The 25,237-nt window shown below is 36.1% G+C and overlaps 1 protein-coding gene across 1 annotated transcript in view; it reads left to right on the top strand.

Annotated features, from left to right (window-relative positions):
• The window catches only part of LOC120226093 (muscular LMNA interacting protein), a 251,072-nt gene that overhangs the window by 146,912 nt on the left and 78,923 nt on the right, over positions 1 to 25,237 (top strand). The window contains exons 5-7 of the mRNA XM_039224298.1: positions 5,133 to 5,204; positions 19,457 to 19,522; positions 19,799 to 19,858. Of these exons, the coding sequence (XP_039080229.1) occupies positions 5,133 to 5,204; positions 19,457 to 19,522; positions 19,799 to 19,858 (198 nt within the window). The remainder of the gene's footprint in view (positions 1 to 5,132; positions 5,205 to 19,456; positions 19,523 to 19,798; positions 19,859 to 25,237) is intronic.

Here is a 25,237-nt window from a genome sequence, read left to right as displayed (position 1 = left end):
AAAGGCTTTGGATGTTTTGTTCACTGCTAAATCTGTAGTACGTAGAGCAATATAAGTTGCAAAGTAGGTACTCAATAGTGTTTTGTTGAATAAATCCATTAGTTGAACTACCATATCCAAACAGATTTACAGGATAGATTGGTGTCCACCAGGTAGGTAGAACCTAGGAGGCAAGAGCTCCCTCTCCTTGGTATATGACTTGAGTGAATAAAACTGACGTGCCTAACAAAATGGTTCAGGAAATAATTATAAAAATTCTTATTTTCATAGATTACAATAACAAACCAAAACTAATGAGATGAAACTGGATAGAGATAATGCCTGAAGTACTTTTGGGATCTAGAGAAGGAAAACATAACTACAGGTTGGAGTTGAATTTCAACAAATGTTTTTTTAAAAAAAAGGCATAGGGATTTTAGGTGGTAGCATACTCAGTGTGATCCAACAATATGAAATGACTCCAACTTCACTCTCCTGTATGTTCTTCACTACAAAAGCAAGGAGACAATTCCAATTATTATTTTTTTAAGTAAATAGTATTATTATTTTTTAATTTTTTTTTTTACAAATAGTTTATTGTCAAATTAGTTTCCACATAACACCCAGTGCTCATCCCCACAAATGTCCTCCTCCATGCCCATCCCCCCTCCCCCCCACATCCATCAGTCCTCAGTTTTTGTCAGCATTCAAGAGTCTCTCATGGTTTGCCTCTCTCCCTTTCCCCCACCATTTCCGCCCTTCTTCTCCCCCTTGTTCCTCCGTCAAGTTCCTCCTAATCCTCCTATACGTGCAAACATATGATATTTGTCCTTCTCTGCCTGACTTATTTCGCTCAGCATAACACCCTCAAGGTCCATCCATGTTGCTACACATGGCCAGATTTCATTGTTTCTCATTGCCATGTAGTATTCCATGGTATAGATAAACCACATCTTCTTGATCCATTCATCTGTTGATGGACACTTAGGCTCTTTCCATGTTTTAGCTATTGTGGAGAGTGCTGCTATGAACATTGGGGTACATGTGCTCCTATGCCTCAGCATTTCTGTATCCCTTGGGTAAATTCCTAGCAGTGCTATTGCTGGGTCATAAGGGAGTTCTATTGTTAGTTTCCTGAGGAACCTCCACACTGTTTTCCAGAGGGGCTGTACCAGTTTACATTCCCACCAACAGTGTAGGAGGGTGCCCGTTTCTCCACATCCTCGCCAGCATCTAGAGTTCTCTGATTTGCTCATTTTAGCCACTCTGACTGGCGTGAGGTGGTATCTCAGTGTGGTTTTGATTTGTATTTCCCTGATGAGGAGGGATGCTGAGCATCGTTTCATGTGTCTGTTGGCCATCTGGATGTCCTCTTTGGAGAAGTGTCTGTTCATGTCTTCTGCCCATTTCTTCACTGGGTTGTTTGTTTTTCGGGCGTGTAGTTTGGTGAGTTCCTTATAGATTCTGGATATTAACCCTTTATCTGATATGTCATTTGCAACTATCTTTTCCCATTCCGTTGGTTGCCTATTAATTTTCTGGGTTGTTTCCTTGGCTGTGCAGAAGCTTTTAATCTTGATGAGGTCCCAACAGTTTATTTTTGCTCTTGATTCCCTTGCTTTTGGGGATGTGTCAAGTAAGAAGTTGCTGCGGTGGAGGTCAAGGAGGTTGTTTCCTGCTTTCTCCTCTAGGGTGTTGATAGTTTCCTGTCTCACGTTCAGGTCCTTTATCCATTTTGAGTTGATTTTTGTGCATGGTGTGAGAAAATGATCTAGTTTCATTCTTCTGCATGTTGCTGTCCAGTTCTCCCAACACCATCTGTTAAAAAGGCTGTCTTTTTTCCATTGGATATTCTTTCCTGCTTTGTCAAAGATCAGTTGGCTGTATACTTTTGGGTCCACTTCTGAGTTCTCAATTCTGTTCCATTGGTCTATGTGTCTGTTTTTGTGCCAATACCATACTGTCTTGAGGATGACAGCTTTGTAGTAGAGGCTGAAGTCTGGGATGGTGATACCTCCCGTTTTGGTTTTATTTTTCAGTATTACTTTGGCTATTCGGGGTCTTTTGTGGTTCCATACAAATTTTTGGATAGTTTGTTCTAGTTTTGAGAAGTATGCTGGTGCAATTTTGATTGGAATTGCATTGAATGTGTAGAGTGCTTTAGGTAGTAATGACATCTTAACTATATTTATTCTTCCTATCCATGAGCATGGAATGTTTTTCCATTTCTTTGTGTCTTCTTCAATTTCCTTCATAAGTTTTCTATAGTTTTCATCATACAGATCTCTTGTATCCTTGGTTAGGTTTATTCCGAGGTATTTTATGGTTTTTTGTGCAATTGTGAATGGGATCAGTTTCTTGATTTCTCTTTCTGTTGCTTCATTATTGGTGTATAAAAATGCAACCGATTTCTGTACGTTGATTTTGTACCCTGCAACTTGGCTGAATTCTTGGATCAGTTCTAGTAGGCTTCTGGTGGAGTCTGTCGGGTTTTCTATGTAGAGTATCATGTCATCTGCGAAGAGTGAAAGTTTGACTTCCTCTTTGCCAATTCTGATGCCTTTGATTTCCTTTTGTTGTCTGATGGCTGATGCTAGGACTTCCAGCACTATGTTAAACAACAGTGGTGAGAGTGGACATCCCTGTCGTGTTCCTGATCTCAGGGGGAAAGCTCTCAGTTTTTCCCCGTTGAGGATGATGTTAGCTGAAGGCTTCTCATAGATGGCTTTGATGATGTTTAAGCAGGTTCCTTCTATCCCAACTTTCTCTAGAGTCTTTATTAAGAAGGGATGCTGTATTTGAGACAATTCCAATTATTATCATCTTCATTGTATATTAATTGAGTTTGTTGTCAATTGATGTCATGGAGGTGGTGATTATAGTCTATTTTGTGTTAAAAATACATCTCATTAAGCACACCCCTTTTCAAAATTTAAAAGAATATTGGCAGAAGAAAGTGATGAGGATAGTAAAATCTTCAACTGAGATCAGTGAGGATGGTTTGGAGGAACCAGCAATCCAACTATCATGCAGAAAGGAGCTCTTCACATCTGTCATCATTCCAAGGTGGGGAGAGAGGACCAATGGGGAAAGGTAGTAGGCAGTACATTTTGGCTCAGTATAAGGTAGAATTTTGTACCAATTTGTACCAAATGAGGCCTAAACATGTTGTCTTGGGAGGTAGGGAAGTGTTCGTGTGGTGGCTGAACATAAGATTGATCAGAGAGATTTATGTCTTAGATGAGGACGTTAAACCAGATGGCCCTCAAGATCTCATCTTATTCTAAGATTTGGTGGCATTTTGTGTGTGATAACAATATATCTCTCTGTAGAGGTTTGTCCACCTATATACTTTAGGGCATTTGGGGATAGGAGAACAAACACTCTAAATGATTGTATGCCCTGCAATGAGAGGCAAGGGCATAGAGTAGATAACTGCACAATTGTTGACTGGTGTGCCTGAATCCAAATCCTAGCTATGACTTACTACTTAGTGACCTCAGATAAGTTACTTAACATCTATGTACTTTAGTTTCCATATATAAACTGGATATAAATTAGAAGCTACCTAATAGGTTGGTTGTGATAATTAAAAAAGATAATGCACATAAAGCTTTTTTTTTAGAATGTTACTTGGGTCATAGTGATTATTAGCTATTATTATTACAACTATTTTTATAATTAAGTACTTATAAGACCATCAGGGGGTATTAATGATATAATGTTATGTATTACTTTTCTACTGATGTATTCTTTGAGAGGAAATATTATCTTCTAGAGGATGCATGGATATTGCATTCAAAAAGACATGGCTTCCAAACCTTTTCTTTTCTTTATGGATTGTGTATCTTAGGCAAGTCACTTAGCCACACTATGCCTCCTACCCCTAATGGTTCTGTAGTTATAGAGCTTCTGTAAAAGTAAATATAAAGTTAATTTGCCTACTAATAAGTGCCAGCTGTTATTCTACACAAAGGGATGGCATTTCATTTTCAGTTCTTATCCAAAATATGTCATATGTGGACTATAGCAGTGCAGGGTCAGGATAGAGACTGGGACTTGTAGGGACCTGAGACTTTCTCCTACAACTCTGCCATTTTGATTTTTCTCCACTTCACCTTCTTTCTAAGGAAATGAATGTGCCAGCCTCTTACCTTCCTCACACTATTTAATGGAAGATTGCTTCAATTATCTCTCTAAAACTCACAGGTTTTATTTTATTTGACTATCATGTCTTCTGTAGATCCTGTAGTCTGCTCTCCAGGGGCTAAGACAGCTTGGAGCTGCATGCCAATTTCTAGCTGGCTCTGGGCCCTTGGAGAAGCTGCCTGAGACAGGGGCTTTTGAAGTGATAAGAGCCTTGAACTTAGTTAAGCAGCTTGGGACCCAGAGCAGTATCAAACCTGGGCTTTTGATTATGTATAATATCCTGATGTGTACAATTTGCTCATGCTCTACCCTTTCTCTCAAATACTTCCCAAAGCTGTATTACTCTGAGTTTTATTCAAAACTCAGGATGTTTTAGGATTTGATTCATTAATATCACTGTATTAGAAAGGGCAGCAGATGATGAAGTTTAAAAAAGTGAATTTAAGATCAGAAGTTTGGCCTTCTAGCTTTCATTATGGAGTTAAGTCACTGATATTACTTCTATTGAAAGTATGCTATTTATTAAACATTGCTGCTAAATTTTATGTGTTCTGACCGTTGTTTTTATGAATGATGCAAGAGAATGTATCAAGAGTTCAATTAAGTTTATTGGCAGAATGTTTGTTAATTATGGCACTGTAAAAAAGAACCAGTTTCCTTTGAGAATCAAGGAAAAAAACTCACATTTATAGACTATAACGGGCACACTGCTCATGAGATATTTATATGTAACCTTGCAAAAATGGATGTTTTTAAGTTCCCAACTGTATAGCATATAATTGCCTATAATCCCTAGGCTGATATTTTACTGTGATGTTTCTTTTTTTCTCATTCTAATAAAATATTAACATGGTAAGCTAATTTGTTTTCTGTCAGAAACAAGTTGTAATAACTGTTTTCTTCATTTGATAACATGTCATTTAACTTGGTAGCACTAGTCTAAAATTATGTTCTATTCTTCCCCCTTTTCATCTCCACTCTTGCTTTCTGGTTACTCATTCTAGCAATACAAGACCAAGTCAAGCTACAAGGCTTTTGCAGCAATCCCTACAAACACATTGCTTTTGGATCAGAAGGTCAGTGTTGGCTCAAAAGCAGAGGGAATTTTATGTTTCTAGTGTCATTTTGTTATATCTTCTAAAAATGTCTGTTTTGAAGTTCTGCTTCCACTAAAATGTTGCTTTTAGTGTAGGTGACATGATGAAAGCATCTTGGTGAATAGAATTTGAGACATCATTGCTTTATCACCGACCGCTAAATATGAGCCTAGGATTTATCATCAGAGTCTAAATATGAGACTAGAATTGCCCAGTTCACTGTACAGTAGGCCTGGGAAACTTGATTCAGATTTTGATAGATCCATGTCCTTTGGAATTTTAAGTGGTTGTTGTATTCAAGAGCTTCCACCTCTTTTCACATTGATCAAAAGAGTGGAGGTAAAATGGGCTTACATGTGGGCAACTGGCCAGTTTGGGTGAAACTTGGTGACTAGTAGTGGCTTCCATAGTGTGGAAACTTGTTAGCCGAGTATCCAACTTAGCCCCTTAGATCCCAGCATGGGCCAGACCTCTTTGTCCATTCTCAACTAGCCATTGATCCTCCCTCCATGAATGGGAACGAGGACTGAGATCACTTCTGGTGACCCAGCTGCTTTCACATGCCTTTAGGGCATTTTTGCTTCACTAGTAAAAGTTATTAATTATAAAATTACAGAAACCTGCTTCAGTAGGTAAATTAAATTAAAGACTCTTGTTTAATAAGCACATTACATATGCTCAAATGAAAGGCAAATGGAGGATTATATCAGAATTGAAGTGAAATCAATTACCAAGCCTATGAAATTATGCATTCCATTTTATTTTTGTGATATTTAGGCAATTTACCTCTCAGTGCATTAAGCTTATTTTTTTTCTGTGTAATTATAGTATTTCAAATACTCTTATTATCATTTGTCAGAATGTTAATGTTTGCCAACCAGGTGGTATTTTGACCACTGATTTATGAATTTACTTTCTTGTTATTTCAGTATGATCTGGGAAATAAAAGCTTTGCATGATCTCTTGTCTAAAATGGAGAAGTTGTTAGGGGAGATGCTCAGTAGCGTATAGGTGGGCATTGGTGGGCAGTGCCTCTTCTGTCACATATCCCTGATAACTAATTCCCAATTATCCACATGTGGCCCAGAGTCTGTGCTCTGTATGTCTGAATGCTTTCAACTTGGGGTTCAAGAGTTGCTGGGCTGCAGAGAGATCTGCAACATTTTCTCCAGCTTCTCCTCTATATCTCTACCTTTCGTAGCTCATGAAAAGATGAGATGGGTCTAAAACATTGAAATCAGGAGGCTCAGAAGGATGCAGGAAGTGACACTTTTACCAGTTGTTCCTTATCCTATTGTCTGGGGTTGTCATGTTGAGTCACAGTGGCAATGTTTTCTCACTGCAGACCCTCTGCCCATTTTAGATGGACAGTATCTGAAATCTGGTCACAGTGTCTGCCTTCACAGAAATGGGAGAAACTCTCCTCCTAGCAGCCAGCCAGGCAAAGAGAGCAGATACCTGTGGTGTCCCTCCATCATACATGTCTCACCAACCCTACCACGTTCTCTCACACCTGTGTGCTACCACTCTACTAATTTTCTATTTAGAGAAATAACACTTAATTATTCTTAGAATACTTTTGTAAGATAAGGTTGGATATCATTACCTGTTCCAGAATTTCTGTCTACTTGCTCTTTTCTTCCAAGTAAATGGCTTTTAGAGGTTATAACCTATTAGTTGGTCATTAAAAATAAAAAAATTAGTTTAATTTCCAATTTCATCACAATCTCATTTCATAAATGTGTACTGTGGCATCACTGTGTATTGAACCTAATGCACTTTTGTATAAGACAGGTTTTGTGTTTTAAATTTTGAATAAAACCTACTCTTTAGGAAGCTTATTTTTTTATTTGTAGCACAACAAATTATAACTATCATGACGTCTAATTTAAAATAGCATTTTTTTAGGGAGAATTGACTCTTGTAGAAACACTACTGTGGGTAATTGTCTTTTGGCTAAGATAAGTTGGTTTTGAACCATGCATATTTGAACTGTTTAGAGGTCACAAGATTTGACATATGTCTGTTTTTTCCTTAGAGACTTTGTATAGTTGCATTGATTGATTGATTGATTACTGGCTTTTCCATGATGTGTGTTCCTCAATGAGGAACTTTAATTTGTAAGAATTTTGAATAACAAAAGTCTTATCTCAATATTTTATCAGCATTTATTTCCATTTCCACTAATATTTCTTGAATTATATTATGGTGCTTCTTTCATGGCTATAGTTAAAAAAAAAAATCTGGTAATGTAGGTAGGTTTTTTTTTTTTACCCATCTGTTTATATAATAGAACTCATTCTATGCCATTAAAATCAAAGGGACTTATTTCTGAATTGAGTAGGAAAATTAAGACTATACTTATCAGAAACTTGTCTATCTATTTTGGGAAGAATTAACACTTTGGAATATTTTCTGAGATCCCTATAATATCACACAGAGCACCACAATTAAAAGTAAGGGTGCTGCTATAGTTCCATTATAATATACTGTTAGGGTTTATGCTGTGGAATGCCTTATAGTTAGAACTAATGTATTTAATTCAGAAAGTTTAACAATTATTTGCTCCCCTAACCAGATTAAACTCATGGTTAATATTTTATGCCACATTTTGTTTCATACTATATGGTATAATTAATGAGGAATCAGAATCGCTTTAAAAAATAATACTATTCTTTTTAAAAGCAGGGTTTTCTCCAAATTGAAATAGAGGCATCCCTTTCAATCAGATATTAAACTATCATGGAATCACTGGATTGGTTTCAGTTTTAATCACCCCTAGATGAAACCCATAATTTTCAAAAGAGTACATTTTGTTGGCAGGGGACCTGAGGTTTCTGGTACCTTCTGTTTTGTAATTTATTGTCTGCATCCAAACTTAAATTTATAGCTTATTCTGTATTCTATTCTTTTTCTCCCCATGAACATTTAGGGAGAAAGCATTTTTAGCCTAACTAAGGCTTTATAGAAAGATATAAATGTAAGTCATATTTTAATGTGTTAGCTTCAGAGTCTTTGGCTACATCTCCTGCCAATAGTCATCTTCTCCAAGATGGAGATGAGGATGAAATACAAGTGATTAGAAAGCAGGAAGAAAGAAATCAGATCACTTTGAATTTGTGACTGTCCACAAATCTTATTACAATGTATTCAACATTATTAGAAAGGAAACAATTTTGATATGGACATTACTATTTAGTCTTGCTGTGTGTACTATTGTTCTGTTCCCAGAATGCCAAAGGTCTTTCTCTTACTGACTAATTTTTCTTATCATTTGAGCCTGGTAACAGTAGGTAAAAAGTTACAATTAAACTGATGGATTCATGTTAGTATTCTACATAAATGGCTTTTTATTTTTATTGGGAAAGTATGTTAAGAAAAGGAAAGGTGAAGAAAGGAATATTTCCATGAAGTAAAATAGTATGCATCTTTATTGTTTTGTAACTGATTAATATTTTTCCAGGAAAGCATATTTTTTAGAGCAATTAAATTTCTCTCTTCCCTTCCTTACAAATATTCCTCAGGATAAAGTAAAGGCTAGAGGTAGGTACAATTTTCCAACAAATGGCATTACTGTCTGCCAATTTCGAGACACATTTATTCATAAGCTGTATGAGTTTGAAAGAATGATAGAGTAGCTCAATTTTATAAATAGCATGTATAAATTGTAGGGTTAATTATTTAAATAAAAGTTAAAGTATAAAAATAATATGATTTTCCTGGTAGAAGGAAGTTAAGGAACAGCCACTTTGAAGACAATTGTAAAAACTGTGCTATAAAAATGGAAAGGTAGTGTGGCTCAGTCGGTTGAGCATAGGGCTTCGGCTCAGGTCATGATCTCACCGTTCGTGGGTTCAAGCCCTGAGTCGGGATATCTGTTGGCACCTCAGAGCCTGGAGCCTGCTTCAGATTCTGTGTCTCACTCTCTCTCTGACCCTCCCTTGCTTATGCTGTTTCTCTCTCTCTCAAAAATAAATAAAACATTTAAAAATTTTTTAAAAATGGAAAGGTAAAGATTTTAGAAGTCTTGTCAGTTTTCAAATCACTTTATTCTAAATTGCCAGCTTAAAATTATAAAACATGAGTTGGTAAACTTTAATCTGATTAAGCATATGTCTTTGGGTGAGAATATTTTAAGGTCTCTGAAAATTTAACGAACTCTGGTTGCTAGCTTAGCATATGGCCTGTACTAGAGAGACATCTCTTACTTGAATAGTACAGAAAGTATGTTCCCAATTTATCTGGCGGTGGAAAAGTGCCCAGGACCCAAAACTATTCCAGTTGGTTCTCCTCAGGCAGTTGTATACCATGCACATATCTCTTTTAAAGCATTTGCCAAGCCGTATTTAATTATGCATGTTGCTGGGTTTTCTTCCCCCCACTATGAACTATTTGAGAAAATATAGTAGTTTTTTGTTAAATGTTCATTGAATGAATTCATTTGGTTTGCAGCTGGGTAGGTCTCTAAAATTTCCAGTTTTATTTCATAGGGTTTTAAGGCAAATCTGTGCTCATAGGATTATAAAAATTAAGGAGCTTAGTTTATGGTAACTGAGACAATGATAATTCAGAATCTTTCTTTAGGGTAGAATAAACTTCATAAATTCTATTTCCATGGCAGAGCTATAAAGAACCTTCTATAAGGGAAGTGGGTTGATTTTAGATTTGATACTTTTTACAATTAGAAATACAATCACAATACTTGCCATATTGAGTAGTAAATCTGACACCGAGCTAAGTACTTTACTGTCCTCACAGCTCTGTGAAGATTTTGATGTTCAAGGATACCAAGTAAATTCCCCACAGCAGCAGAGCTAGTAAGTTGCTGAATTGGACTTTATATGATTATCTCCTAGCCTTCCCCTGTTCACTAGGCAGCAGTGACAGCGACCAGCTAAAGTTAAATATTGACCAAGAAACAATGATTTTGGATTTCTGTCTACCATACTTTTTTTTATTACTTGATAAAATATATTTAAATTCTCATCAAATTAGAACAACAGAAGTTTTTGTTTTTTTAATGAGGAACAATTAAAGAGACTTGGAAATCACTTAGCTCTGGGACTTGAGTAAGGGAGGTTTATAAAACCAGCACAATTCCTTGAGTTTCTGAAAGAGATGAGATTCGTTACAGTGAAGAAGATTTGGATTGGAAATAAGGCACACCTTTCTGATGTGCTTAATTAAATGAAGGCAAAGTATGAATTCTTCTGCCATTGAGCCTTGATGGATGGGCTTTAAATATGCTGTAATGGTTTGCACAAACTCCTTTCCTTCTGTCTGATAGGAACAGATGGTCAATCCTTTAAAGATTTGGGGATTATAAAAGCCAAGTAGATTTCCTCAATTGTTGAACCTTTTACACCACTCATGAAAATAATGGAATGATAAATATCTCTATATCTTTAAAGAAGCTGTGCTCTAAAATATAAATAGAAAGCCCTTTTGGCTTACAGTGTACATTTCCCCTTCTTCTTCAGATCTACAACTATATAATCAAAGTGAGATTTATTTTGCTGAGACTATCACTAATCCTACAAATGGTTTTGTACTAATGACTGAAAATCAAACAAGGCTTTTGTAGTCTTCAAAGGATTTATTCTACCAAATACATAGCTGGTCAGATTAACAAAGTATAGGAATGCTTGGGTTTAGCATGAATCATTTTGGGGGTGGTTAATTTGATCATGACTGAAATAGAGTCACTGACCCATGAAATCTTTAAAAACCAATCTAATTCGATAGTTTAAGCATCACAGAAAGTTTACGAGCCCTGTTAGATTATTTTTACTGTGGAAGCAATTTACTTTCTAACTCCATTTCAAGTACAACTGATTCATTCTGTCTTCAGATTTTTAGAACTTAATCCTACCTCCAGAGAGGAGGTTAGACTGATTGAATATATCTGACTTAAGAGTGCTTACATTTCCATCAGAGATCTCTTTCAGGTGAGAAATACCCATAATAGTTTATTGGCATAAATTCCCATAAGAACTTTGATTTACAGTGCTGGTTCACAGTCTTTGGCTTTTAATTGTAATGTGCTGAGCTCAGAGACTGTTTTCTACTAAAAATCTGATTTACTAGATCTCATTTTAAAAACAGGGCCCCACAGTCAGCTATTCTGAGCAAAATATAATGACTTTTAATGACAATATTACTGACAACTTATATTAGTTAAGAATTTTTAAAAACAGGATTCAAAGCATGTGCCATTTATGTCTTACTTGGCTGTCGTCCAATCTGGTAGAAAATATATGTTTTTAATAAAAATCTTTTATTGGAGAATATTCTGACACAACTTAATTCAAATTAGTAAACTTTTTAAAAAAGTCAATATACTCCTGCTGGCTAAGGTGTCAAAAACCAATCTATGGTTAGAGTTCTTTTTAATGGAGATTTAATATATTTTTCTTAAAATATATTTTTGTATTACAGGAACAAAAACCTACTCTTTATGGCTGCTAGAAGAAGTGAATCAAGATGATACATTTGACAAATAACTACTCATCAATTTTAAAAAATCAATTTTAGTAAATTTCTAAGCTATTTAAACCCATAATAACCTTTCCTCCAAATTTTAATGCAGTCTGAGTATAACCCTATTTCAAAATTTCAGCATTGTTTATCTAATACCAGTTATCTCCCTTGATTTTCCAAGGGCTCTGAGTAGATCATTTTTTTCATTTTTTGAGTAAATTTAAATATTTAAATAGCCTTTTGAAAGTTGTGTTTGCCTATAGTAAGTTCCCACAGAGTAACTAAGATATTAACCTTATTTGATTTGGGCTGGAAAAAATACCTGCTCATTACACTAACACAGATCATATGCTCAGATCTTTGATGGTAAACAAATTTAACTGAAATGCAGGGAAAAACTAATGTATTTGTTATTTAAAATATTCAAATAGTTTAAACCAGTACTCTAGAGCATGTTACTGAGAATTAAAATCATATTATTTGTATGATTCATTAATTCACTTCAGTCCATTTAGTGTTAGTTTGCCCTTTCAATTCATCCTAAAAATCTTTATTGATCACATATCATGGCTCTAACCTGGGGCTACAAAGATAAATACCACATTTTTCTGATTGTGGTGGAGACAAATGGTCCAGCTGGGTAGAGATACTGTTCAAAAGTAATTGTGATATAATGTAATATGCTTAAAGTATGTCCAAAGTGATATGGTACTCAAGGAGAAAATGACAGACTTTTCCTGGTATGAAGGCCAAAAATACGTCAGAAAGGAATTTGATTAGGATCTTTAGGATGCATAGGAGTTTTCTAAGTGGACTCAGAGTGAACGAAGGACAGTCTAGGCGGCATTAATAAAATGTAGTTAAAGGTGACCACAAGGTTAAAGAACTCTCGTGGTTCTTTGTGGTCGCAGAACAGCATGCAAGTGAAGAGTAGGTGGAAGGCATCTCTGGAAAGGGGATGAAGGGCTAGGCCAGGCTACTCTTCTAAGGAGTTAATTCTTAATCTTTGTCATTAATTTTGAACTTTTTTCTCCTCCATAATTATCATTACAATTAGAAGCCATGTGTGACACAAAGTCTAAAATTAAGGCCTCATCTTATGTGCTGGCTTGACATATAGTGAAAGAGGGGCCTCAGGTAGCCCAATTGCAAGTTCCCCTCCCTCCTCTCCACCTACAGACAAGGTCCCCTAACCCTCCTTATCAAACTGGCCAGGTGCAGTTCCTCCTGATTCAAACAAGCCAGTCACAGCCTTCTTCAAACCAGGGGACATGTATGTCACTCTTTTGATACTGCAGAGCCTGTTTTCCATTACCCCTGGTCCTGAGCAGGGACCATTACTTTGTTCCTGAGCAGAACTCTCATTTGGCTGAGTGTGGTGTGTAGTGTTCTCTTCCCCTGGGCTGTGAATATATGTGACTAATAAACTGTTGTTGATTCCATCTGCCCAGTGATAGCAGGTATTTGGCTATCCCCATAACAGTAAGGTTAAGGCCCTTCCCCCATGCCCACCTACAGGGTAAATAGGCAATTGAAACACTGTCAGGGGAAAATTAAACTATCTGAACAGCAGCTAGGAGTTATCTTTACAAAATTTTCTGTCCCTGCCATTCATTACTCATGACTAGTCCATTTAGGGGACAAAGGAGGAAAGCAAAGAGAAATTTTTTTATGATAAGAAAGAGACATTCTCACATGTTTCTATTAGGTTATCATAGACAGTGTTTTATATTGTGTTATTTAATGCAGAATAGTTGATTTTGTAAAAACAAAAAAAAGGTCAAGACAATATTTTTCTTTGTGAGTTATTGAAATGAAGAGATGGTAAATTCTTATTTTCAGATGTAACTTTTCTAGATTCTTGGGCAATATATCCTAAGCTAAAATGACAACTAGCATCTGGACATGGTTTTGATGAAGATTAATAGTTCTGGGCCTTTATCTCCCTGACCCTGTTAGAAGAGGAAAAATGGATTTTGTTGAGCCTTAGATTCAATGGTTCTGCAGCTGATGTGACACTTTCTAGTCAGGATATGGGTATATCAGACTGATAATGAAGAAGTGAGGAATAGAAGTTAAATCTAAAGAGGACAGGACAGTCTATAATATTCAGTTGAATACAACAGTTGTGTGTAGTTCATCCCAAATACAAAGCTAAGCTCATAAGTAGGGGAAATCCTCAAGGGCCAAACAGTAAAAGCAAACTGAAATTCAGAATATTTGGTTATTCTGCAGATATCATGTTCACTAACTATAGGGATTGGGTTTTACTATGAACTTTGTGAAGGGAGAGAAAGGTTTGGAGCTGAGTGATATGAAGACTAGAAGTGCCTCCCTGTCATAAAGCCAGCATCTTTGAAGGGTTACACTCTAAATTCTAAGGTGGATAAGAAAAAAATTGCAAAGGGAAATGGAAAAGCAAGTTGTCTTATATCAATCTGGTCTCAGGGTAGGAAAAAGGAATCTTTAACTGCAAGCCTACCCTGAAGTGGATTTGAGATTTGAATTTATATAGTCTCTGCTGATAAGGAAAATTTCGCTGAAAAATTAAAATTAGTTTGTCTCCTGATGCTTCTAGAAATGAAAAAGTAGCTTGAATTGGACCAACCTTTGTAGATAATGATAAACTGTGGGCAAAATACACATACACAAAAATAATTGTTTAAAAGTACTGGACCAAGTGATCAAGAGCAGGTAGAAACTGCAGTAGAGTCAATGCTTGTAAAGACATAACGGAATTGAATGTTTTTTTTTAGATTTTATGAGTTTTGCACCTAAGGGAAGCTTCTTGTCTCATTACCATGGAACAATTAAAATTCAGCAACAAACCAGCAGGCTTACTGGATGAGGAATCAGAGAAGACACAGGAGGTTACACAGGAGCTAGAAAATGAAGGGGGAGAATCCAGGAAAAGAATGAGTCACAGAAAAGCCCCATATGTTGCATATAAACTCTGCCCATACACCTGGATGACCATTGAGTTACACATGTGCCCATTAAGCCCTGCTAAGTCGAGGTAAGGATAAAATAACTGAACAGAGATTCTAGCTGCTGCCCACCATCAGGGAAACAGAATTTGGAGCCAAATTAACCACCTGCTAAAGCTAAGCAACAGTGACCAAAAAACTCTTCAGGGGACCATAATAGAATTTGAATCTTTATAACACGTTATTCAAAATATCTAGGCTACAAACATTTCTAATTTCTAGACATACAAAGAAACAGTATAATGTAACTCTACTCATAATGTAACAGAGTAATGTAAACTCTACTCACAGAGAATGTATAAATCACAAAGATTGACCCAAAGATTTCCAGGTGTTGCAGTTAGCTAGCAAGGATTTTAAAGCTGTCATTGTACTATTCTTAAGTATATATAGAGGAAAATATATATATATATATATATATATATATATTCTTAAGTATATAGAGGAAAATATGCTAATAATGAATTAGATGCAACTTTATAAAAATAGAAACTATAAAATAGACTCAGATGGAAATTCTAGAATTGAAAAGTAAAATATTGATGGGGCACCTGGTTGGCTCAGTTGGTGAAGTGTCCAGCTCTTGGTTTTGGTTCAGGTCATGATCTCACAGTGTATGAGTTCAAGCCCCGTGTCAAGCTCTGCACTGGCAGTGTGGTGCTTGCTTGGGATTATCTCTCTTCCTCTCTGTTCCTCCCCTGCTTGTTCTCTCTCTCTCTCTCTTTCTTTCTCAAAATAAATAAATAAACATAAAAACTAAAAAGAAAATATTGAAAATAGAAAATTCACTGGAATGATTTAAGATAAAATTGGAGAGGCAGATGTGTCAGTGAACTTGAAGATAAACTGCTAAAAATGATCTGATCTTAATTAAAAAGGAACACAGTTAAATAAATGAACAAAGTTCCAATGACCTGTAGGATGATATCAAAATGTAATTAGAGTTTCAGAGGGAGAGGAGAGAATGGAGCAGAAAAAATATTTGAATGACTAAGAATCAAAATTTCTCCAAATTTAGTAAAAGATGTAAATGGCAGCTCAGATATTCCCCAAAATGTTTAATTCAAAGAAAACCATGACTGAGCATATCACAATTCAACTTCTAAAAATTAAATATAAAGAGAAGATCTTGGAAGCAGTCAGGGAAAGATAATGTATTACATATAGAGGAAGAGCAATACAGTGATGGCTAACTTCTCATCAGAAGCAGTGGAGGCCAGAAGACAATGGAATGACACCTTTAAATGCTGAGAGAGAAAAAGAAAGCTAAATTGTGTAGCCAGGGAAAATCCTTTCAAGAATGAAGACAAAATGAAGACGTTTTCACCTAAAAGAAAACTAGGAAAAATTTTTAATAACAGATTTGTATGACAAAGTATACTGAAGGAAGTTTGTCAAGCTGAAGATAAATAATGGTGAATAGAAACTCAGAACTTCAGGAAGGAATGCAGAGCATGGAAAATAATAAATATGTGTATAACTATAATTTAAAAAATTCCTTTGAAATACATATAACTGCTTAAAGCAAAAATCATAACATGATATGTTAGTATCACAATTAAATGTTTTTGAGGCAATTGGAACATAAAAACAAGGCTAGGGGGTGCAGACAACTATACAATTGCTAGATTCTTGTAGTATGTGAATTGAATCTAGATTTTGTATTGCTTGATTTAGACCTTAGTGTGAATGGAGAGCTTCTCAAGATGAATTTGTGAAAACCAGTCTGAATATTTGTATTAGTTTTAAGGTAAGCTGCACTCACTGCCACAGTGGACAAACCCTGATATTTCAGTGGCTCACCACAATCAGTGTTTATTTCCTTCCCATATCACAGTTTAGTAGCGTTCATTTTGGCTCTCTCACATAAGTCTCAGTAATTGAGTGATTCAGGGATGTAACCTGCTTCCATCTTGCATCTTAGTTATCTGAAGATGAAAGAGAGAATGATGAAAAGGCATATCTGCTTCTAGCTGCCTTGCGCCAGAGGTCATGTATGACTTCTACTCACCTTTATTTCACAAGAATTAGTCACAAGCTCATACCTGAATTCTTGAGACCAAGAAAATGTATGTGTGTCTGAAAAAGACCAAAGTATTTGATGAACACCTAGCATTACCTGTCACAATGTCCAGATTAGTGGAGGGGGAAATGAGTAAGAAAAACCCCACAAATGTAATCAATTAAAACACTCAAAAATTGAGTGAAAATAAAATAGAAAAACTGAAACAAAAATAAAACTAATATTTTGGAAACAGTTACATATGTAAGTAATTATAATAAAAGAAATGTTAACCTCTCCAATTAAAAGAAAATGGAAATGAGAGTGGATCAAAAAATGAATTCTAGACATCTGCTATTTATAAACCACTGAGTTTTAATGTTTGAATGCAGAGGCAAAAACTGATAAACTAGTAAAATGCTAATTAAAGCATTTGGTTGTATCAGGCAAAATAGGTATTAATGCATAAAGCATTACTGGAGAGATAGAGGGCCACTTCGTCATGATAAATATTTAATTCATGAGGGAGGAATACTTCTAATTATGAATGTAGCTAATATGTAGCTATGTTGAGCAAAAATTGTTGGTATCACGGGGAGAAAATAACAGACCCACTATCATTCCCTGAGATTTGATGATGACACTTACAGTTACTAATAGAATAGGTATGCAGAAAACCCAGTAAAACTAGAGGTAATTTGAACAAAACAATGAATAATTTTGATCAGATAGACATACATATGCACACACATACAGAATCCTGCAGACAACTTCTAGAAAATAGGTATTTTCTTAAGCATAAATGAAATATTATTTACAAAAACTATGTCTTGTGCCATAAATCCCAAACTTCAAAAGAACTTACTATTAGGAAGAAGTTCACTGGCCATAATATGATAATTTAAAAATCGGAAAAAACCCTCATATTGTTAAACATTAGAAGGGAAAACTACTTTTAAATAATCTATGAATCTAAGAAGTCTTTTTTTTTTTTTTTTTATAAATTTGAGACAGCGTGGGCAGGGGAGGGTCAGAGAGAGACACACACACAGAATCTGAAACAGGCTCCAGGCTCTGATCTGGTAGTCAGCACAGAGCCCGATGCAGGGCTTGAACCCATGAACCATGAGATCATGACCTGAGCCGCAGTTGGATGCTTAGCCGACTGTGCCACCCAGGCGCCCCAATGAATCTAAGAAATCTTAACAGAAATATTTAAAGATGTATTGAGAATTGAAGGGCATTGATTACACTACATATTTTAACTTGTGAAATGCAACAAAAGGAATACAATGAGGAAAATCAAGATAAACCCCAAAACTACAGAAAGAAGGAAACAGTAAAGATATGAACAGATAGTACTAAAATGGGACATGAATATACCAAAGAAGATCAAAACTAAAACATAGTCTAAGAGAGTAGAAATTGATAATTCTCTGGAGAAACGGATTTAAATAAAAATAGTAGGTAGACTCAAATAAATATGAGAAATGATAAACGTGTGGAACCAAGATGGTGACCTAGGAGGCTTCTGAGCTTCCCTCCTCCCACAGACACACCAAATATACAGCTATACATGGAGCACTTTCCTCTGAGAGAAGTCCAGAAATTCTGTGAGTGACTTCTACACACTGGGTGAATGAGAATATCAAAACAGGTTAAAAAAAAAAATTAAAAACAGGCTGAAACGCACTCTTACAAACTCTAATCCTGGCATAGCTCCATGCAGTTGGGAGGGAACCCTCACCTCCCAGCTTCTCCCTGTGGCACGAAGAGTTTAGACCACATATCTAGCACCCCTATTTTTAAGACTCTTACCTAAAGGAGTGAGTGACTTACTAGATTAGGAAAGAGTTTCTAAAAGGAAACACCAATCACAAAGGAAAATGATGAAAACTTTGACCATACTGCAATGAAAACTTACATGTGTTGTCAAAAGACATCATGGCAGTCATGAAAAGTGGAGCCAAGACTTGAAGAAGACATTTAACGATATCAAGTTGACAAATATTTTGTAGGCATATTATATCACATATTCCAACAAATGCATAATAATCAGACCACTCAATAGAGCAATGCACAAATATATAAAAGAAAACATGAATAGCCAGTAAATATTTACTGGCTTCTATTATTTTGTAATACTTTACTTCTCATTCTCAATAGAGTAGATACACTCTACAGAGTGCCATCTTATTTTCTCCATGTATATATCTGAAATACACTGCAATAAATAAAATGTATGTTTCAAAAAAGTTTTGAATGCCATTTGAGGCCAAGTCTGATGAAGAAGGTAACCAAGACTTTTTGGATAGAAATGATTAAAAACAAGGCAGGTTTTTTCCTTGTGTATGCATGTTTCTTGTAAACTGGCCCTGAAGCATTTCCTCAAAGACAGTTTTTATAGTATATTAAGAAACAGCTACATCATTATTTCTGTGTGAGGCTTCCCAAGGTGACTTCTTTGAAGGGAACAAGTCTCATCTGTATGTATAAGATGTCCACGTTCAAGTTTGTATGTTCAAAAACTCAGCCTTCTTTCTTTATTTCAACATCTTATATTGGAGATATTAATTACATTGGAGAAGCTAGACAAAATGGAAAATGTCTCCATGCCAAATAATGGCTCATTGAATGATTCAAACTTTTTTTTTTCCTTTTTTGAGATGTTGAAATATACAGGAATTTCTTTGAAGAGACTTTTCTACTACATTTATATTTTACTAAAAGCCTCACATGAGAACTGTTTCATTTATCACTAGGCACTCGATGAACCAGCCAAGACTGAAAGTGTCTTCAAGGACAGCACATTATACCCGCCTCTGGAGGTAATGACTTCAGACTACCCATGCTTTTGTAACAAAATCCCGAAACTCATTGCTAACTCAGTACCTGGTTTCAATTCTTCCAGTTTTGTTTCCCTGCACAGCTCAGGCAGCAAACTGAAGAGCTCTGTGCTACCATTGATAAGGTCTTACAGGATTCCTTGTCTATGGTAATGCCTTAGACTAGAATGTGCAATTCATACATTTGCTTTGCTTCTCTTCATTTTCCTCTATTCGGGTATGATGCATCATAGGTTTGTCCTTTTTTATTTTTTCCAGAATTCTTCTGATTCTCCATCAAGTTCCTCAAAGACATTGTTGGGTTCTGACACAATGAAAGTATGTATATATTTAACATAATTTACTGAAACTTAAGAGTTAGCACATCAGTAGTTTTAAACTGTAGGTTAAGGCCCTGTAGTGAATTGGGAAGTTAATTTAGTTGAATATCAACCAGCATTTTATAAAAAGAACAGTAAGAATGTAAAATACCAGACTTTATTCCAAGTAGTGAGAGTATTATTGGCATATGTTTCAATTTGTTTACCTGTATGTATACAAGTATGTGTGTACCAGGTTAAAAAGTAAATTTATTTCTAACTATGCATTAAGTTCAAAACAGTTTGAAAGTCATAGTATTAGATTATGTCATTTTTGATGGCATTTTAGGAAGCATCTTAAGAACAGCATATAGAATTTGTGGCTTATTCTTATCTCATACCATAGTTTCAGTACTTACTAATTGACTGTCACTTAGAATTTCAGAAGTGGAAAAGAAAGTGGACTGAAGTTACATCAGGCTAAGAGTTTTTAACACAGTTATTATTTCTGGAATTTTTTTTTCTTTTTGTTGACTAAGCTTATTCATTGTTCTTTGACTCAGAGGGACAGAAGCCTGGATATTTTAGATGGTTAGGATACCACTAAGTCATTAATTGCTGTGATTGAGTACTTAATTATTTCCTTCTTATAATGTAGCCATTTCACTTGTTGAAATAAAATGCTACATTTCCCCAAGTTATTATTTTTTTGAAAGTTTAATATAGATCTACTCATCAAATTTTCAAAATGGTTGTGTTCTTTTTTCTTTATAATTGTTAGTATTTTTTTTCTTTTATGTCAGCCTTATTTTTACTCTAAGAATTAGTATAAATGCTTTTTTAATGTTCCTTTTAAAAGTTGTACATTGTGTATCCAAAGCAGCTTTATTTATTAAAAAAATTTTTAATGTTTATTTATTTTTGAGAGTGGGGGGAGGAGGGGCCAAGAGAGAGGGAGACACAGAATGTGAAGTAGGCTCCAGGCTTTGAGCTGTCAGCACAAAGTCTGGCACAGGGCTTGAACCCATGGACCATGAGATCATGACCTGAGCCAAACTGGACGCTCAACCCACTGAGCCACCCAGATACTCCCAAAGCATGTTTTAAATGTACAGAATTGCTGGGGCACCTGGGTGGCTCAGTTAGTTAGCATCTGACTTGAGTTTTGGCTCAGGTCATGATCTCACAGATCATGAGTTCAAGCCCCGTGTCTGGCTCTGTGCTGAGAGCATGAAGCCTGCTCTCTCTCTCTCTCTTACTATCTCCCTCTCTATCTCTCTCTTTCTCTCTTCCCCTTCCCTGCTCGTGCTCACACACACTCTCTCTCAAAATAAATAAATAAACTTAAAAAAATAAATATACAGAATTGCTTATAACTAGAAGAGTAATTTTTAGAGTGTCATAGACAATTATTCATTAATAATGACTTAGAAACTCAGTAAACAGTAATCATCAATATTAAGAAATTATATTCTAGCAGGGAGTACCTACAAATATAGAATTGTGGTTCTTGTATTAACCTGTTTCGTTGTGTACTCTTTAAATCATTTACTCTAAAAATAGGAAACATTGTTTGATTTGCCAGAGACTATATACATTTTAAAATATATTTTTTATACCATTTGTTGAACATATAAAAAGTACTTTAGGGGCACCTGTGTGGTTCTGTCAGTTAAGGATCTGACTCTGGATTTTGACTCAGGTCATGGTTTCATGGTTCATGAGTTCGAGCCTTGCATCAGGCTCTGTAGTGACACTCTGTAGTGATTCTCTGTCTCCCTTTCTCTCTGCCCCTCCCCTGCATGTGCTCTCTCTCTCCCTCTCAAAGATAAACATCTTTTTTTTTAAAAAGTATTTTATAAAGAATAGGACTTAAGTGGTAATATGTGAATAATGACATATATTATTGATTTATTTAACAAATATTTAATGCTTATAGTATTAAAAATAATTATTCTAGGTCACTAAGTTTAAGACAACTATTTCATTCAACAAATATTTATTAAGTGCCTATTATGGGCCTGGTGCCGTGAGGCATTGGGGAGATAATGTCAAGCAAGACAAAGTAATCTCAGGGGAATACTTTGGTTGTAGTGGTCAGAAGGTAGACTTCAAGCTGACTTCAAAAATGAAGAGTCCTCCAAAGAAAGTTCAGGGAGATTAGCCCTCAGGCAGAGGACTAACCATGTGCACATTTCCTAAGACAGGAAAGAACTTAGTGAGCATGGAGATGAAGGCCAGCATGCCTGACGTATAGTGAGCCATGGGTGAAGTGTGTCAAATGAGAAGTTGGGCTAGGGATAGTAATTTAAATACCGAAAGCATACCTTGGAGATACTGCAAGTTCAGCTCTAGACCTCAGCAGTAAAGTGAGTATTGCAATAAAGTGAATCAAATGAACTTTTTAGTTCCCTAATGCATACAAAATTGATTTCATACTATACCATAGTCTATTAAGTATGCAAGAACATTATGTCTAAAAAACAATGTACCTACCTTAATTAAAAATACTTTATTGCTAAAAATGCTAACCATCCTTTCAACTTTCAGCAAGTCATAATCTTTTTGCCAGTAAAGGGTCCTGCCTTGATGTCCATGGTTGCTGACTTTCCAGGGTGGTGGTTGCTGAAGGCTGGAGCGGCTGGGGCAATTTCTCAAAATAGGACAACAATGGTGTTTGCTGCACCGACTGATTCTAGCTTTCACAAACGACTTTTCTGTAGCATGTGATGCTGTTTGATAGCATTTTACCCACAATAGAACTTCTTTCAGAACTAGAGTCAGTCCTCTCAAATCCTGCCACAGCTTTATCAACTAAGTTTATGTCACATTCTAAATCCTTTGTTGTCATTTCAATAGTTTTCTCAGCATCTTCACCAGGAGTAGGTTCCAACTCAAGAAACCACTTTCTTTGCTCAGCCATAAGATGCATCTCCTCATCTCTTCAAGTTCGATCATAAGATTGCAGTAAATCAGGCTCATCTTCAGCCACCACTTCTAATTCTCATTCTCTTACTATTTCCACCACATCTGCATTCCCTTCTTTTTGCTCACGGAGGGTCTAGATCAGGGTGGTGCTGAAGACTATGGTGGCAGTGGCAATTTATTAATGCAAAATAACAGTGAGTGGGGGTGCCTGGGTGGCTCATTCAGTTAAGCATCTGATGCCTGATTTTGGCTCAGGTTATGTTCTCATCATTTGTGAGATTGATCCCTGTATCAGGCTCTGTGCTGAGCATAGAGCCTGTTTGGGAATCTCTCTCTCTGCCCCTCCCCACCACTGCTCTTCCTCTCTCTCTCTCAAAATAAATAAAATAATAACTGTTTAAAATAAAATAAATTAATAGTGAAGTCTGGCACATCCATTAACTCTATGTTTCAGGAATGATTTCTCTGTAGCATGTTGTGTTGTTTGATAGCATTGTCCCCCCAGTGGACATGATTTTAATATCAGAGTTAATCCTGTCAAGCCCCGCTACTGGTTTATCAACTAAGTTTAGGTACTATTCTAAATCCTTAGTTCTCATTTCAACAATCTTCCTGGCATCTTCACCAGGAGTATATTCCATTTCAAGAAACCAAATTCTTTGCTCATCCATAGAAAGTAACTCCTTATCCATTCAGGTTTCATCACAAACTGGCAGCAATTCAGGCACATCTTCAGGCTCCACTTCTAATCCTAGTTCTCTTGCTGCTTCTACCACATCTGCACTTACTTCCTCCACAGAAGTCTTAAACCCCTCAAAGCCATCTCTGAGGGTTGGAATCAACTTCTTCCAAACTCTTGTTAATGTTGATATTCTCATCTCTTCCAATGAGTCATGGATATTCCTAAAGGTACCAACAATGGTGAATCCTTTTCAGAAAGTTTTCTTACCCCTCCCCCTCACCTTTTAAAAAGATTGAAGTATAGGCAATACATAATATTAGATTAGTCTTGGGTTACAACATCATGATTTGACAATCCTATATATTATGCTATGTGACCACAAAAGTAGCTACCTTCTATTATCATACAATGCTGTTATGATACCATTGACTATATTTCCTGTGCTTTTTTTAAATTCTGGTTATTTATTCCTTCCCACACCGCTTCACCCATTCTACCCATCCCTCTTTCCCCTCCCCTTTGGCAACCATCAGTTTGTCCTCTGTATTTATGAGTCTTTTACTGCTTGTTTGTTTGTTTGTTAATTTGTTTTTTAAATTCCACACATGAATGAAATCATATGTTATTTGTCGTCTGACGTATAGTACCCTCTAGGTCAATCCATATTGTTACAAATGACATAATAAGACTTAAAAGCCAACATTACTCCTTGATCCATGAGCTGCAGAATGGATGTTGTATTAGCAGTCATGACAACAACATTCATCTTGTTGTACATCTCCATCAGAGCTCTTGGGTGACCAGGTACTTTGTCAATGAACAGTGATATTTTGAAAGGAATCTTTCTTCCTGAGCAGTAGGTCTCAACAGTGGGCTTAAATATGCAGTAACCCATGTTATAAACAGATGTGCTAGGGACACCTGGGTGGCTCAGTCGATTAAGCATCCGACTTCGGCTCAGGTCATGATCTCACGGTTTGTGGGTTCAAGCCCTGTGTCGGGCTTTGTGCTGACAGCTAGCTCAGAGCCTGGAGCCTGTCTTTGGATTCTGTGTCTCCCTCACTCTCTGATCTTCCTCTGCTCATGCTCCTCTCTCTCTCTTTCTCTCTCTCAAAAGTAAATAAAACATTAAAAACAAAAACAAAAACAGATGTGCTGTCATCCAGGCTTTGTTGTTCTGTTTATAGAGCACAGGCAAAGTAGATTGAGCATAATTCTTAAGGATTATTATTAGAATTTTTAGAATCAGTTAGCATATTCTTCAATTTAAAATCACCAGATGCATTGACCCCTAACCTAAGAGTCAGACTATCATTGGAAGCCAAGCACTGACTTCTCCTCTCTAAGTACAAATGACCTAGATGGCACCTTCTTCTGATATAAAACTTTTAATTTACTTTGAAAATCTGTGGTTTGGTATGGCTGCCTTCATTAATTATCTCAGCTGAAGTTTCTGGATTGCTTGTAGCTCCTACATCAGCACCTGCTGCTTCACCTTGCACTTTAGTATTAAGGAGATGGCTTCTTTCCTTATACCTCATGAACCAACCTCTGCTGGCTTCAAACTTTTCTTCTGCAGTGTCCTCACTTCTCTTAACCTGCACAGAATTGAAGAGAGTTAGAGTCTTGCTCTAGATTAGGCTGTGACTTAAGGAAATGTGAATGGCTGGTTTGATCTTTTATCCAGATCACAAACTCTTTCTCCATATCAGCAATAAGGCTACTTCTCTTTCTTATTACTCATATGTTCACTGGAGCAGCACTTTTAATTTCCTTCAAGAACTTTTC

The sequence above is a fragment of the Hyaena hyaena genome, unplaced genomic scaffold, assembly GCF_003009895.1.
Source record: "Hyaena hyaena isolate Hyena2069 unplaced genomic scaffold, ASM300989v1 scaffold_1583, whole genome shotgun sequence".
NCBI lineage: Eukaryota > Metazoa > Chordata > Mammalia > Carnivora > Hyaenidae > Hyaena > Hyaena hyaena.
Note: the sequence above shows the minus strand (reverse complement) of the source record. Positions and strands in the feature narration are given on the sequence as shown.